Below are 15,103 nucleotides of genomic sequence, written 5' to 3'. Positions count from 1 at the left end.
ATTTTTCGATATCCTTGTAGAACGTGAATAAACAAACTCAGCGACCTTAATGACCATACTGTTACAGTTATTTAATCTTGAGATATTTGCGTCGAAATTATATTTTTTCAATTATAATTAGTCTGAATTATAATTATTGCGTTTGAATATTATATACATTAAATATATATATATATATATATTTATAATATTCAATTATGTTTAATCGGTATGTGGCAAAATTAGAAAATTCAAATTCTAGAGCTCTGTTTAAGAAAACACTGATGATTTGGAATCTTGTAAAAAAAAATGATCATGAGAAAAAGCTAGTTCTATCGTTACATTCTTGAAATAGTGTAACTTTGTCTTGAGAAGCTTTTCACATAACAATAAATAAAGCAGATATTTAGATGATCTTATTTAGTTGTATATTCTATATAAGAAACTAAAAAATAAAAATCCTTGTCATTTCTTCTTAAATTCTTTTTATTAATATGAACAATATTATTTGTAATTCATTAAGTTAGAAGCTGTAACACTTTCTTGTTGTATTTAAATACTATATTTAAATATGACAAGCATTTAGCATTATCATTGGATTATGATAACACGTAATTTAATTAAATAACTAAAATACTGTTTGTACGTTTTTTTAGTATGTGGTAAAATATAAAGAAATTTTATGATTTTATTTTCTTCTTTAGAAATATCTCGATCATGTTTTCAGTACATTTGAGATATAGCATTTTCCATAAAAATATTTTATAATTTATAAATCAATGAATTAAGATATTATATCAATATTTTTAATTATGATATATATATGACATTATGCAGTACATTTATAGTTCTAATAATATTACATAATAATACGAAACAAAAGTATTAAGAATAATAATATCTTTTTTTACTTCTGAACACTGCTTATATTTATTACTTATGTACAATATTTCATGTACGGTACTATAAACACATTATTATACCCAAAAATTTTCAAAGCAAACAAAATTTCTTAGACACTTAGAAAACAGATCACAAAATTTGGTTTCAAAAAATTATATACATATTATTGAAAATACAAATTACTTAAAATTTCGATTCTTGCAATTTAATACTATATTTTTTTTTGGAAGATCATTTTGAGAAAACATTATAGTTACTAAGTTTTACTAAAGTTTCTTCTCTGGAATGCAAATGAAAGTACATTCATCATTGAAATACTTCACTACATTACATGTGTATACATTGGATGAGCACTACCATCAACGTAATAAAAATACATAATTTTCTTTCTTGTTTATATCGCATCGTTGCACGAGCAAACGTTTAATCAAACAATAGGCACTGCACGTAAGTACCTTTGCCTTATCGAACGAAGAAGCAAAAGCACCAGTTCTTTTTATTAAATATTATTATTTACGGTGATTCTTTTTAAGCAGCCTCGTATCAGTATCACTTAAAACATTACAATATATGTATGTATGTGTATATGTATGTACATTCACATATATACACACACATCAGCATGTAATACTTTTGTGAGAACAGGTATCGGGCGACCAAGTTAGATTTTCTTGGCATTTGTCGATTTTGTACAAATTGTACTTTATCTACTTTATCATGCTAATATATTATACCAAATTTGCAACACGAAGGATGTGTGACAATTTAATCAAATTTTTGTATTAATTACGTACAAATAACAATCTGAAGAAATTTTTAATAACAATGTCCATTAAGAAAATCTGGAAAATTGTATTTCACGAAGTTGTATTTATAATTGAAACTTTGGCGATCCGAGAACATAGACATATACATCAAGTAATAAACTATTTATAGTTGAGCGTCGGTTAGTCTTTTACTTTTCAATCCATACTTATACCCTGCTATGAGTTGTTACCCAGGCGCCAACGCAATGAAGCACAATTAATGTGATCTAATGAAAATATAGGGACGTAATATATATTCTGATCATTCGTACAAATTTATACTTGATATGACTTTTTGTTGATCTATTGCAATACCATACTCAACAAATAATTTTTCATTTGGTATCTGTTGATGATAATACAGCTTCCGATGATACATTTTTTAAGTTACATGGGATTTTATAATCGCTTGAAGACTTTTCATTTTGTACCGTAGTAGTCGCAGCTTCCGTATTCTTTATGTTCCCTTCACACTTGATTTCTCTAAAGTTTGTAAATATATATTATATATTTTACATTATATTTTTAAATATGCAATACTTCCAAATATATAAATACTTTTTATTTACCTGCTATCTACAATTTCACTTGGATTTGCATTTTTATCAGCAGTACAACCAGAATACAAATTACTCTCTGTACTTTGATGATTTATATTTGTTTCTATATATGAAGCGGTACTATCAACTGAATCTCCAATTTTCATGTCACCTGCTCCAATAGCTTCTAGAGTTGCTTTGCTTCCCAATGCAGTATCCATTTTATTCTCAACTGTTATATTCGACGTTTCCTTTTTACCATCATCACACAATTTATTATCTATTATCACAGCATTCTCCATGTTAACAGTGTTTTCAAAGTTGTCAAAATTTGCCCAACCAGTAGATTCAACTGGTTCTGATGGTACAACGTCCCATGGATTCACCTCAGGAAGTGTAGTATTGGTAGGTAATGGTTCCGTTGAACCCCAAGCTGAGATAACAAATGTTAATGCTGCAGTGTCGTAAATTTAAAAATTAAGTGTTGAGAATTTTTACATTTGAAACTGATGGCGAATTGAACGTTTATTTCGTAAAAGAAAATAAAAACTGAAAGTAATTATGAAAATTAATCCATACACTCCGTAGAATCAATTTCCATATGCATGTCTCGTGTATCTTCATCGTCTTCATCGGATGAATTAGAATCATTATGTTGCTGCTTTGTTGGCCAGTCACGTTTATCTACAACTGTCTGAAAAGTGAGTTCTCCTTCATCGCCCCATTCGACTACTGTGTTACAATCCTCTAGATCGGCTTTTTGCTTTTGCTGACATATCTATATAAAATCGTTAAAAGTTAAAGCTTGAAATATTCATGAACAAATTTTATTAACGTAACTTGTACCTTATTGAACATATCTTCCCTTTTGTCTAGATCTTCTTCGCTGATAGTAAAGCTCATCGTTGTTAATTGATCAACTGAATTACTATAATAACATTTATAAAAAAGAAGAGATATTGCGAAGATATGTATAGCTTCATATTATGTTCTTTTATTATAGTACTATTTTTCTAATTTTTCTTTAATTGTTTTGCAATATAGAACTTTATAATCATGGACATATATACAAATACAATTATAATAATTATCAACAATAAAGTGTTAGTAGTAAAGTATATATTTTTACTTACTGAAGAGCGTCATCGCCATCATTAAATTGGTCATCGTGGAATCCAAAATTTTCAGGAAATTGTGATGTCATATGTTGTCCCAGATAATTGGTGTAAAACTATTTATGTTGTATAATATTATGAAAAATAATAAAATATTATAACTCATAAATAAACTTTCTTAATCTATAATAATCTATTTATTTTATGTACATTTTCTGCAACCTTTTTTTTTATTGTCTATATTTACTTTGCATAAAAATATGTTATACTAACCTGTTCGACTCGTTGAACCTGAAGAAATTCTTCTTGGGGATAAGAACTATATTCATCTGGATTTTCACTGGAGCTTGTCATGGACGCTTGAGGTTTTCCACCCTAGAAATTCGAATTATAACTTAAGCAATGACGGACAATTCTAATATTAATAGAAAGATAAATGATATTTATCTAATAACTTATATACGTACCAAAAGAATTTGATGTGTGTTATTAATTTTTGTCAATTCAACATTCACAAAATTATCCCATTTATTAAGACACTCAGGTAACAAATTATCCTTTAAGAATTTATCTAAATTTTCATTTTTTTCACGTTGATTAACAATATTATTTGCAATGTTTATTAAATGACCCATGTATCCATGCTTATTTTCAATTTCTTTATTTCTAAAACATAAAAACGTCCGTTTTTTATTAAAATTGCTGTATTACCATAAAATATAAATTTATGCAATATTCTTTTACAATTACTATTTAACATACTGTTTACTGTCATTTTTGTCCCATGCTTCCAAAATTCGATCTATCAATCTACACTTGTTAAATATCTAAAAATTAATATAATTACATTAATCAAAAAAATTTATACTTATAATACATTATAAAAATAAATATTTTTAATCTTATTGATTGCAATACTTACATTAACATAAATAATGTCATTTGTATCTTTAAAATCACAATTAATAGCTAAAGCCAAGCAAAATTGTACTTGAGTATGTAGAAAATTGTTCCACATATATTTAAAAAATAAATCCTTAAAAAGAGTAAAATTAATCTCTTATTCATCTTTAGTATTATAAAACATTGAATTTTGAATAATTATTAAATTCACTTACAAGTAACGTTTGGAATGTTCCTAATTCTACTAAGGCTTCATAAACCTTCACATTTTCAGTTGCCATTAATGTTGTAAATAACTTTGCAACATGTAAACGCGTAATACCAACTGGACATTCTAACACACCTGTAGTTGTCTTAACAGGAGGTTTCTGTAGTGTAAAGATATGATTTTAAAAAATTATATTAAATAATTTTTTGCATGCATTGCAAAGATATTTAGTTTTTATAAAAATATTAAACAATATTATAAGCCATATACATCTGTTTAGAGAAAGCGTATAATATTAATATAATATTTACATAAGGTGGATCGAGTAGAAGTTTATGAAGCTGTTCTAGGTAAGGCAAAGTTGCATTTGATATTTTTATACGTTCTTCACTGTCCGTAATCTCATCTTCAATACCATTTCCTTGAACACTATCCTCATTTCTTCCACTAAAATTTCAAACATAGCTGTTAATAAGATATGTAAATTTTCTTGCAAGAGGTTAAAAATTTTTTTAAATAATTTACATCCTTACTTGTTAGCTTTTGGTAAAAGTGTAAGAAGTACCTGAATTCCACCAAGAATACTACTTTCTAGTTTTTCTCCAGTTAAAATAGTCTCTAGTAACAGGCTTACTGTATCTGCTCTGTAATAAAAAATATAATTTAAATATCTTAAATTATCTTCATATCTCCATTATTTATACTTACGACTCAAGAGTATTTAAAATAGGATCCGGACCAGTACGTGCTGTAGATGTACGTTGATATTCTCTTGCAGCAGTGATCATATCACAAAGTAATTGTGCAGCATTTGCATGTTTACTTGGTTCAGAGTTTGGGGACAATAATTTTACCACTCTTTGCACTAATTGTTGACTATCCAACCACTGTTAAACCAATAGAATATAAGTAGATAAAATTTGAAACACAACAGTATAGTCAAATACAATAAAACAAAACAAAATACTTAAATTTTGCATACAATTAACTACAATATTAAAGATAAAAATTTCAAACTTCTTACATTTAATATATTTTGCCGCATATTTCCTTCAACCTGACTAACAAGCTTCAGTACTAAGTCCATAATTGCAGATGTCTCTAAATGTTGCAAAAGCAGATCGACACATGTTTGACGACTTTTCAAAAACTCTAAAAGCTGCAAACAAGTGAACTGATACGAATACCAGTTCTGGTGGAGAAGATGGAAATATGGGATTTGAAAGTTCAGGTTATGATCAAGGAATAAAAGAAAGGTAATTTGATATTTAATACTTATAATGCAATTATACTTTAATTACAAAAAGTGTTATTACGTAAAACTACTTTCTATATTGTTTTATATATTCAATTTTAATAAATTTGGTACATTAATTTATAATTACCTGAACAGTTTTGTGACCAATAAGTACTCCAATAGTTTTGCTAAAAAATGATGCCAAAAGAGGATTTAATGGTTGGTCTGTATCAATAAAAGAATAAAGTTTTGCCAACAATGCTTCGTTGCCTAAAATACAATGAATTTTTATTAAAATTCTTTTTGATATTTAAGATTATATATTTCTTACATTATAGAGAAAAATTAAATTGTTATAAGTTTATTCAAATAGGTTTATTCAAACCTGCTAATTTTTCGTTTAAGACTGGAACATCACACGTTAGTAGCTCACAAGCTACATTTGGATATTTATAACGCCATCGTTCTTCTATATCTGTTGATGGTTCTCTAGTTGTAATTGTTATTAGCTCTTCCATTACATCAGATCTTATAAGACTATAAATAATATTATATTACGATATGTATATCATTTAATATTTATAGAAATGTGTTTTAATCTTACTTACTAATCTATAAGTTTCTTATTTTGGCTTTTACATTCTTGTAGTATGTCCTCTTCATCCATCAATTCATGCAATGTAACATCCTAAAATTATAGACAAAATTAAATTTAATTTGTTTAATATTAGCACAAAAATAAATATTTAATAAACTGAAATGTGCAATTATTATAAGGCATCATTATTCCTTTTATAGGCTATAAGAGTATCAAAACCATAACTAAGTATTATATAAAATAATTTACTAAATTATTGTAGAAGGAACAAGGTTAAAAGAAAATATATAAATACTATCAACATAATAGTAAATATTTAAATCTTATGACAGTTATTAAGCATAGTATTGCTTTTCAAGAAAGCACTAGTCATTTTCTTTATCAGATATTATATACTGTGATAAAAAATTTAATGTTTTGCAACATTTCTGAAAAATTATTAATATATTTTACAAATTTTTATTAAAGAAAAGTATTGAAACTATATGAAAGAAATAATAGCATACAAGAAAATAAATAATAGACATAATGTTGAGCTAAGTAAAACAATGAAATAAGATAGAAATATAAGAGTAAAATGTATATTACATTCGTAGGCTTGGATTCTTGACAAATTTTTTTTAATGTACAAAATTTAAATCATGATGAAAAACAGTTTTATCTGAAAAAAGACTTCTTTACCTCTTTGTTAAGAAGAGCCTCGATATTAGGGGATGACACGTAATTATTTGCCCAAAACATGATGCGACCACGTACCTCGCCTTACTCGACCACGATACAATTAATCAGATGTGAAAATAATCACAACATTGAAGTGGCCACTAAAAAAATAATGTAATGCTTCGCGGGATAGAGAGCCAACTAACATTGCATGAACGTATTAGAACGGTAACAATGCTGTGAATAATTGCAACAACAATCTCACAGCGTCACTGTGAGGAATACAGTAATAGAATTTTTTTTAAAATAATATGATCTTCAAAATATCACTTTTTCTTCGAAAAGTAAAAATTCTTATTAAGGATTGTTTCAACTTTGACGTTTGCTGCAGAAGCACATAATTGTGATCGACTTTTAACCGAAGAAACGTAACTCATTTCAGAACATTTAGTTTCATGATCAAAATTCAAGCGCGGTTTCCATTGTGAAAGATACTATAATATTTTTTTAAATTTAAATATTAAAAATGAAGATTTAATGAATATAAATAAATTATATCTCAATCAAGACAAGTTTATATATTTATATACATATATGTATGTATCTATATACAGTAGAAATACAGTGGTGGTAAAAAATCGAATAATTATATTTAAAAAAATCATAAAATAATGTTAATAAAAAGTAATGTATGATTTTGTGACATTCTAGATAAATTTATATACTTATATATGTAAGATAGAAGTGAAAATAAAAATTAAATTTTACTTTAGGGGTTTAAGAATTATTGACTCTTTTATTTGCAGTCTTGTAGTTTTCGATGTGTATAATCTGAAAATCTGAAAAAAATTCCACATATTCAAGTCGGATTCTACACGCCGAAAACTATAAGATTGCAAATAAAAAATCAATAATTTTTGGAGCCCTAAAATAAAATTCGCCTATAAAGAGAGTAAAATTTAATTTATATATATTGGCTATAATTTTTTAATACACATTTTCAGAAAAATCTGATCAATTTTTCTGGCTAATAAAAAAACTACTATCTTCTTGGTGCAAAATTTAAATGTTGTACTACACAAATGCATATGTATTTGAACACAAAGCATGTAGAGGTTGAGGCGGTCACACAAATGTATTGACGTCGTATAGTTCACTACAAGTGCTTCCTACTTTTCAAAAAACTTATCATATAAGATGGGTAAAAAAGATAAAAACAAAAAAAAGATAAGTGGTGGTGCAAAAACTGCACTTAAAACTGAAAAAAAGCTGAATGCTAAACAAAAAAAAGAATTGGCTACACTTGGTGAGGTTAGGAAAATGTATACATAAATATAAGATATTATAGTATATTTATAAAGCTTCTAAACATTTCTAAAAAAGTCAGATTTTGCGCTGAAATATATTTAATCTAGTACAAGAGAAAAATATATTTATTGTATGTCATTCCTATTTAACATGTAATTATAGTCTTAATATATTTTATTATCCAAATATTATAAATGTGATTCATAATGCATAATTCATAGTGCAGAAATAATATTGATTTATTGTCATATATTCCAGGAAGATATAGAGAATGTGATTGCTCAAATTGAAAAAGAAGAATCTAAAAGACAACGTGTTATTGAAAAAACAGTAGATCCACCATCCAGACGTGTAAATTTTACTTTAACAGCACATCCTTCCAAAGATGAACTTGTTATGCTTGGTGGAGAATTTCATGATGGACGAACAGTAAATTAAAAAGTTTTATATGTTAATATAAGATTTTATAAATAATAATGTCTACTTCTCTTGTATATTTCATATTTATCTGCAGACGTTTGTTTATGGAGATATGTTTATATATAATTTAAACAAAAATGAATGGATGATCATTAAAGCACCTGGTGCTCCTCCTCCACGTTGTGGTCATCAAGCTGTAACTACAAGTGCAAATAAAGGAGAACTATGGGTATTTGGTGGTGAATTTTCAAGTCCATCGGAATCACAATTTTATCATTATAGAGATTTATGGGTTTATCGATTTGGAGAAAAAAAGTGGGAAAAAGTTTTGTATGTTGATCATATTTTTTAAATATTTTGCAAGTCAAAATTTTCAGTTGCTTATCTCCTTTAATTTCCTTTTAAGATCTCCTGGTGGGCCATCAGCCAGAAGTGGCCACAGAATGGCACATATAAAAAAACAATTGGTAGTATTTGGTGGATTTCATGATAACTTAAGAGATTATAAATATTACAATGATGTACATATATTTAATCTTGAAACATATGTGTGGCACAAAATTGATTTAAGAGGTAAAATCTTAGTAAATAAAAGGTGTAGTTTAAAAGCAGATTATTATATTAACATATTTCGTATGGATCAGGTACTCCACCATTTCCAAGATCTGGATGTATACTGCTACCAACACCTGACAATAAACTTCTTGTATATGGTGGTTATAGTAAGGAAAGAATAAAAAAAGATTTTGATAAAGGCTGCATTCATAGTGACATGTTCTTATTGACTCCTGAGAGTAAGCAATTTTTTATATAAAATGTTTCATATATTCAAATTTTAAATAATATTAAATATTATGTCACAGAAAATGATCAGTCAGGTTTAAAATGGAAGTGGGTGGCTGTAAAACAATCAGGAGTTAAAATATCACCACGATGTAGCGCACCTGCCACTTTGGTTCAACCAAATTTGGCTTACTTATTTGGTGGAGTTTTTGATGAAGAAGATAATGAAGAGGAACTTCATGGAACATTTTACAATGACTTAGTAGCTTTAGATTTAGAAAAATTTCAATGGCACACAGGTAAATATATTAATTAGTATAAAACTTCTGTTGATAGAATAATAGAATAAATGTATTACTGTTTATCATCAGTAACACTGAATGGAAAAAGAGATATAACTACACGACGTCGAAGAAGAAAATTGAAGGAAGATGATGGGGAAGAAAATGATATCGAAATAGAAGATGACAATGATATGGATATGCAAGAACCACTCCCTAATTCTGTTGAATCTAAAGTTATTGATGATGATGGAATCTTCACAGTTACAATAGGATCAACACAGATATCTACTATTGATAAAAAAGAAAACATATATAAAAATGTGTTTGTTCCATCCCCAAGAATGAATTCTGGATTAGTTGTAAAACAAAATAGCTTATATTTATATGGAGGCTTATTTGAGGATGAAAACAGACAGTATACACTCAACGACTTTTATAGTTTAGGTAATAATTTATGCATACGTAATTAATTTTATAAATGTTGTATATATTGTGCGTTGCTGAAAAGATGACCAGCACAACAGCACAGGGATCGTTCACCGTCACGCATTGCTATGTTTTGTTTATATATGTAACATTTATATATTTAACGCTTTCAGCCAATACGCGTATTTATCTTTATGATTGTGCTGAGTCTATACGAGATAGCCAATCAGATCCACATTCCTCATTCTAATCATCTTTTTAGTACGCACAAAAATTTGTTTGTAATTCGTTTCTTTTTATAGATTATCGTAAATTAGACGAGTGGAATACAATATTAAGAGATGATTTGTCTTCACAAATTTGGTACGATTCCAGTGATTCTAGTTCAGACAGTGAACACACAGATGACAGTGATGAAAATGAGAGTGATCCTATAGACAAGCAGATGGATGTTGATGAAAATTAATAATTCCTTTGTATTATACAATAGAATTCCTTAAATAAATTATGTTTAAAATTATTTTTAATATTTAATCTGATTTTTACCTCATGCATTATCTGATTTCAATCATCAAATTTCATCCTAAAATATTTTTTAACGTAATTTATTTAAATTACATTTCTTTCAAATTATTTAGTTTTAATTCTTCTGTCTAATTGTTTTTTTCAAGATGTTCTCCTTAAATTGTTGCAAAATAGAAGGGTTCTATAAATAAAAAAAGTAATAAATATTAATCATTGTAAATGTAAAGTATATATATATATATAAAATTGTTTAAATTACCTCAGTGATAATAAATAATGTACAATCAGAACTACAATTATAAAAAACACTATTTTTATCTTCTGTATAATCATCTTTTAAGAATATAAAAATATTAAAAATTTTACTTCCACCTTTAATTAAATTTATAACATCATTATAAAATTTAAGATTTTCAAATTTGCTAGTTACAATGTGAACTGTAAATAAAAATCTTCTTTAATTTCTTCATAAATCACCATGAAAGTATATAATCTATAAATAATTACCTTCTGGGTTTAATTTTTTGCTAACATTACCGATAATGCTTCTAATTTTTAATATAATATTTAAGACATTATTTATGTTTTCATCTAGAGAAACGTCTCTCCATTCATTAAACTGCAATGTATATAAATTTATTGTTTTGAAACATATTAAAATGTCAATATGTTATCTCACCTGTTGTGGTACTGGATATTGTGCTTGCATTAATGACGACACTGATAAAAATTCTGGAAACTCATTTGATAATCTTTTATACAAATCATCAGATATATATGGAATTATAGGTGCAGATATACGTAAAAATACTTCTAAACATTTTCTTAAGCTATATGTATGACTTATATGTGCATCTATGTCTTTGCTCTTATATCCCCATTTAGTTGCTTCCTATATAAAATAAGATCTCTAATTGTATTTTAAATTATATTTCTCCATTAGTAATTTCAATTTAATAACCATGGTATTACCAAATAAAAATCACAAAATTCATAATATAGGAATTGTTTCATTGATGCAATAGCTTTATGGAAATCTCGTTGCATAAATGAATCACTGACTATATTTATCATTAGAGATAATCTGCTTAGAATCCACTGATCAATAATTGTCATATTTGTAGGTTCTTGATACACTTGTTCGCTTGTCATCAGTAAGACATATTTGCCTGCTTGCCAAATCTTATTTAAAAAAAGTTTGTTTGTTTGGCACTCCATAATATCAAACTTGATATGTTGATCTATTTAAACAAAGATATTTGTGTGTATTATAATTAAAACTGTATAATAATAAGAGCAAATATTATTAATTGAAATGTACTAACTTTTAATATTGTGACTACATAATGTCATACGTAACGCGTCTGCACCAATTTCTGGTATACCATTAGGAAACTGTTTATTATTTGCACTTAACATTCGTTTTAAAACAGATTCACTAATTAAACCTGTATTATAACTTTCTTTCATTTGTGCAATCAGGTCCTATTTACACCACAATATTTAAAATAAAGAAAATAAATTTTTTTCAAATAAAACACCCATATTAATCCTTACATTTAATGTAATACCATTGATAATATTTTCTGGAGAAACAATATTCCCAGTTGTTTTAGACATTTTCTTTCCATAAGCATCACATACAAGACCATGCAGTAAAACTTCCTGAATAAACAATTGTTATTAAAATGTTAAATGAATCTTATAAGATTATATATTAATGTTAAAAGAAATATGTGCCACAGAATAGAAGATCTTACATTAAAAGGTATACAATTAGTCAATTCCAATCCTAGCATTACCATCCTTGCAACCCAAAAGAAAAGAATATCACTTCCTGTTTCCATTAATGTTAAAGGATAATATCTTTCAAAATCTTGTGTCTAAAAATATGTCTTCTAACATAATCATATTTTACATATTATTCAATTATTATAGCTTTATACCTTCTTTGGCCATCCCATTACTGCAAACGGAAGTATTGCAGAAGAAAACCAAGTATCCAATACATCTTGATCTTTATATAATTTTACATCTGGTCCATATTTATTTTGCACAATAGTTTTTGCATCATTTTCAGTTCTACTAATTATCCATTCAGTTTTATCTTCAACTGTAACATAATATGCAGGAATAGAATGTCCCCACCATATTTGCCTTGAAATACACCAATCTCTGAAAGAAATATATAACTAAGAAATAAATGATATTATCGATCTTTTCTATATATTGTTTATATCTTTTTTGTACCTGTTATTATTGAGATAATCATACCACGATTTTTCATAAGTATTAGGTAATATTTTTAAATGACCCTGTTTCACAGCTTGTAGTGCCTTCTGAGCCATACCTTCACATTTAATAAACCATTGTTCTTTGAGTAAGTATTCTATGACATCATGAGATCGTGAACATAGTGGCACATACATCTCGTGATCTCTGATACTTTTTAGAATACCTTTATTTGACAATTCGTTTAAAACTTTCTCTCGAGCAATAAATCTTGGCAAACCCTAAAATTTACAATAAAAAAGAGTTACAATAAAGGAATTTACTATATTGAAACGAAGTTTGTAAAAAATGCAATTATTTAAATAAAAGATAAATATACTTTAAATTGTTTGCCTATTCCTGTTATATTTCCATATTCATCAATAACTTCAATAATTTCTAATTGATGATTCATTGCAATCTGGTAATCTAAAGGATCATGCGCTGGTGTTACTTTTACTGCACCTAAAAGAATTATTTTTATAATAATGTGCTATTCAGACTAATAAAAGTTTAAAATAATTAAAATGTAATTACCTGTGCCATATTGTCTATCAACTGAAGGATCAGAAATAACAGGAATATATGTTTCTCTTAAAGTATGCCAAACTTGATGCCCAATATATTTTGTGTACCTTTCATCATCTGGATGAACAGCAATTGCTACATCTCCAAAAAGAGTTTCTGGTCTAGTAGTTGCTACTACTATTTCATGTTCTAAGAAAACAAAAATTGAAACTAATTTTCCTACAAATGAATTATATACAATATGGTAGTATTATATTTGAATGATTATACTTGAATCTTTCACTGGATAAGCTATATATGCTATTTCACCAAATGTAATCATTTTTTTGTATCCTGGAACTTGGAGCTGTGTTTTTTTAGTAATGTATAAACGTTCTACCTCAATATCCGATATTGTACTACGTAGAGTAGGAGACCAATTTATCAAATCTTTCTTTCTATATAATAAATTCCGATTGTTCAATATGACAAGTGCTTCTATCACAGCAACATTATGATTCTGAAATTTCAAATATAAAAGAATACTTTGCTTATTTAACACTTCAGATACCTTTTATGAAAAAATTCCTATTATACCTCACTCATTGTAAAGTATTCTTTAGACCAATCTAAACTAGCACCCAAAGCTTCTAATTGAGATTTTATATTATTTTGTTTTTCATTTTTCCACTGCCAAGCAAATGATAGAAACTGTTCTTTTCCTACATCTGACTTATTAATACCTTTTACTTTAAAAAGATATTTTTCTATCATCATTTGTGTTGCAATTCCAGCATGATCAAAACCTGGTATCCATATTACAGGATGTCCTTTCATTCTATACCTAAATGCAAATTACCTTCTGAATTGTTATTTGCTTTAACATTTAAAAAATTAATAATGTTTGTAAAGATACCATCTTGCTAATATATCTTGAATTGTAACAGTTAATGCATGTCCTAAATGCAATGTTCCGGTTATATTAGGAGGAGGTAAAAGCATTTTCAATGCTGCTTTTTCACTATTTTTAATAGTAAAATGATTATTGTCTTTCCAAATCTGATACCATTCATGTTCAATTTTTTTATTGTTAAAAGTTTTTGGAAAATCTAGAAAGAGGCATCATAATAATAAACTTTATATAGACACCACTTTTAACATTTTTATGAACAAAAAATACCTGATAACTGTTCAGTAGAGAACTTATTGCAGCAATATTTATAGTAGGACTTAAAGTGTAATGAAGTATTACATTGTATGACTTTCATTATAAATTAAATATATGTCATATATTTCTCCTTTTATTTTGTGCGTTTAAAAAAACATAACCAATAATGCAAGTAACATCAAATTATTCATTCACTGTAATCATAAATGTTAATGGTTGTCATTAGTTAGATATAATTGGATTTATGTTTATTACAGAATAAGATTTATTGTAAATTTTTATTTAAAATTCAGATATTTTTATGTTGTTTTGAATTAATAGCTTTATATTACGTTAGCTCCTCTTAATAGTTTTCAGTAATATGATACCGTTCATTAATTTCTTTTTATCAAATGTGCTATTATATTGTACTATTAAATAAATAATCCTTTTTTAAAAATATAAAATTAAATAATTTTTAATT

The 15,103-nt window shown here is 26.9% G+C and overlaps 3 protein-coding genes across 7 annotated transcripts; 1 reads left to right on the top strand and 2 right to left on the bottom strand.

The window, feature by feature from the left end:
• Positions 1 to 1,714: 1,714 nt before the first annotated feature.
• LOC132916730 (serine/threonine-protein phosphatase 6 regulatory subunit 3) lies at positions 1,715 to 7,381 on the bottom strand. Of its 4 annotated transcripts, none has more exons than XM_060977004.1 (19): positions 6,970 to 7,381; positions 6,299 to 6,378; positions 6,076 to 6,227; positions 5,839 to 5,960; positions 5,478 to 5,645; positions 5,162 to 5,340; positions 4,987 to 5,097; positions 4,765 to 4,900; positions 4,461 to 4,613; positions 4,265 to 4,378; positions 4,105 to 4,169; positions 3,810 to 4,008; positions 3,616 to 3,717; positions 3,361 to 3,458; positions 3,074 to 3,155; positions 2,807 to 3,005; positions 2,258 to 2,660; positions 2,009 to 2,171; positions 1,715 to 1,915 (listed from the first exon to the last, which is right to left on the bottom strand). In XM_060977004.1, exons 1-18 carry the CDS (start codon positions 7,027 to 7,029, stop codon positions 2,024 to 2,026), a joined length of 2,571 nt encoding a protein of 856 aa, XP_060832987.1. In that variant the 5' UTR covers positions 7,030 to 7,381; the 3' UTR covers positions 1,715 to 1,915; positions 2,009 to 2,023. The 4 variants fall into 4 exon arrangements, with proteins under 4 accessions (XP_060832987.1, XP_060832988.1, XP_060832986.1 ...); XM_060977005.1 differs by having other exon boundaries at positions 2,014 to 2,171; XM_060977003.1 differs by having other exon boundaries at positions 2,004 to 2,171; positions 6,970 to 7,380.
• A 661-nt stretch (positions 7,382 to 8,042) lies between these two features.
• Positions 8,043 to 10,689, top strand: LOC132916731 (kelch domain-containing protein 4-like). 2 transcript variants are annotated; one of them, XM_060977006.1, is made up of 8 exons: positions 8,043 to 8,259; positions 8,515 to 8,685; positions 8,771 to 9,006; positions 9,083 to 9,249; positions 9,321 to 9,470; positions 9,540 to 9,758; positions 9,831 to 10,187; positions 10,472 to 10,689. In XM_060977006.1, the coding sequence occupies exons 1-8, from the start codon at positions 8,146 to 8,148 to the stop codon at positions 10,633 to 10,635; spliced, it is 1,578 nt and encodes a 525-aa protein (XP_060832989.1). In that variant the 5' UTR covers positions 8,043 to 8,145; the 3' UTR covers positions 10,636 to 10,689. The 2 variants fall into 2 exon arrangements, with proteins under 2 accessions (XP_060832989.1, XP_060832990.1); XM_060977007.1 differs by lacking the exon at positions 8,043 to 8,259 and adding an exon at positions 8,266 to 8,408.
• Positions 10,690 to 10,758: 69 nt separating this feature from the next.
• LOC132916729 (valine--tRNA ligase-like) lies at positions 10,759 to 15,041 on the bottom strand. The gene is made up of 16 exons (XM_060977001.1): positions 14,653 to 15,041; positions 14,389 to 14,581; positions 14,070 to 14,316; positions 13,764 to 13,992; positions 13,503 to 13,682; positions 13,306 to 13,430; positions 12,945 to 13,207; positions 12,641 to 12,869; positions 12,455 to 12,577; positions 12,252 to 12,359; positions 12,020 to 12,179; positions 11,667 to 11,935; positions 11,374 to 11,586; positions 11,202 to 11,313; positions 10,954 to 11,132; positions 10,759 to 10,875 (listed from the first exon to the last, which is right to left on the bottom strand). The coding sequence occupies exons 1-16, from the start codon at positions 14,738 to 14,740 to the stop codon at positions 10,810 to 10,812; spliced, it is 2,784 nt and encodes a 927-aa protein (XP_060832984.1). The 5' UTR covers positions 14,741 to 15,041; the 3' UTR covers positions 10,759 to 10,809.
• Positions 15,042 to 15,103: the final 62 nt, after the last annotated feature.

Source organism: Bombus pascuorum, chromosome 2 (assembly GCF_905332965.1).
Source record: "Bombus pascuorum chromosome 2, iyBomPasc1.1, whole genome shotgun sequence".
In the NCBI taxonomy this organism is placed as follows: Eukaryota; Metazoa; Arthropoda; class Insecta; order Hymenoptera; family Apidae; genus Bombus; species Bombus pascuorum.
This window is presented reverse-complemented; position numbering and strand designations above follow the sequence as displayed.

What these genes read in the sequence shown, in the direction of transcription:
- LOC132916730 (XM_060977004.1), bottom strand. Translation starts at nt 7,029, where the DNA reads ATGTTTTGGGCAAATAATTACGTGTCATCCCCTAATATCGAGGCTCTT. An exon ending in AATAAGAAACTTATAGATTA is followed by an intron (nt 6,228 to 6,298) that starts GTAAGTAAGATT and finishes TATTATTTATAG; the next exon opens with TCTTATAAGATCTGATGTAA. An exon ending in GAACATTCCAAACGTTACTT is followed by an intron (nt 4,379 to 4,460) that starts GTAAGTGAATTT and finishes ACTCTTTTTAAG; the next exon opens with GATTTATTTTTTAAATATAT.
- LOC132916729 (XM_060977001.1), bottom strand. Translation starts at nt 14,740, where the DNA reads ATGAAAGTCATACAATGTAATACTTCATTACACTTTAAGTCCTACTAT. An exon ending in GATTATCTCAATAATAACAG is followed by an intron (nt 12,870 to 12,944) that starts GTACAAAAAAGA and finishes TATTTCTTTCAG; the next exon opens with AGATTGGTGTATTTCAAGGC. An exon ending in CTAATTGTATACCTTTTAAT is followed by an intron (nt 12,360 to 12,454) that starts GTAAGATCTTCT and finishes TTGTTTATTCAG; the next exon opens with GAAGTTTTACTGCATGGTCT.
- LOC132916731 (XM_060977006.1), top strand. Translation starts at nt 8,146, where the DNA reads ATGGGTAAAAAAGATAAAAACAAAAAAAAGATAAGTGGTGGTGCAAAA. An exon ending in GCACAAAATTGATTTAAGAG is followed by an intron (nt 9,250 to 9,320) that starts GTAAAATCTTAG and finishes CGTATGGATCAG; the next exon opens with GTACTCCACCATTTCCAAGA. An exon ending in GTTCTTATTGACTCCTGAGA is followed by an intron (nt 9,471 to 9,539) that starts GTAAGCAATTTT and finishes ATTATGTCACAG; the next exon opens with AAAATGATCAGTCAGGTTTA.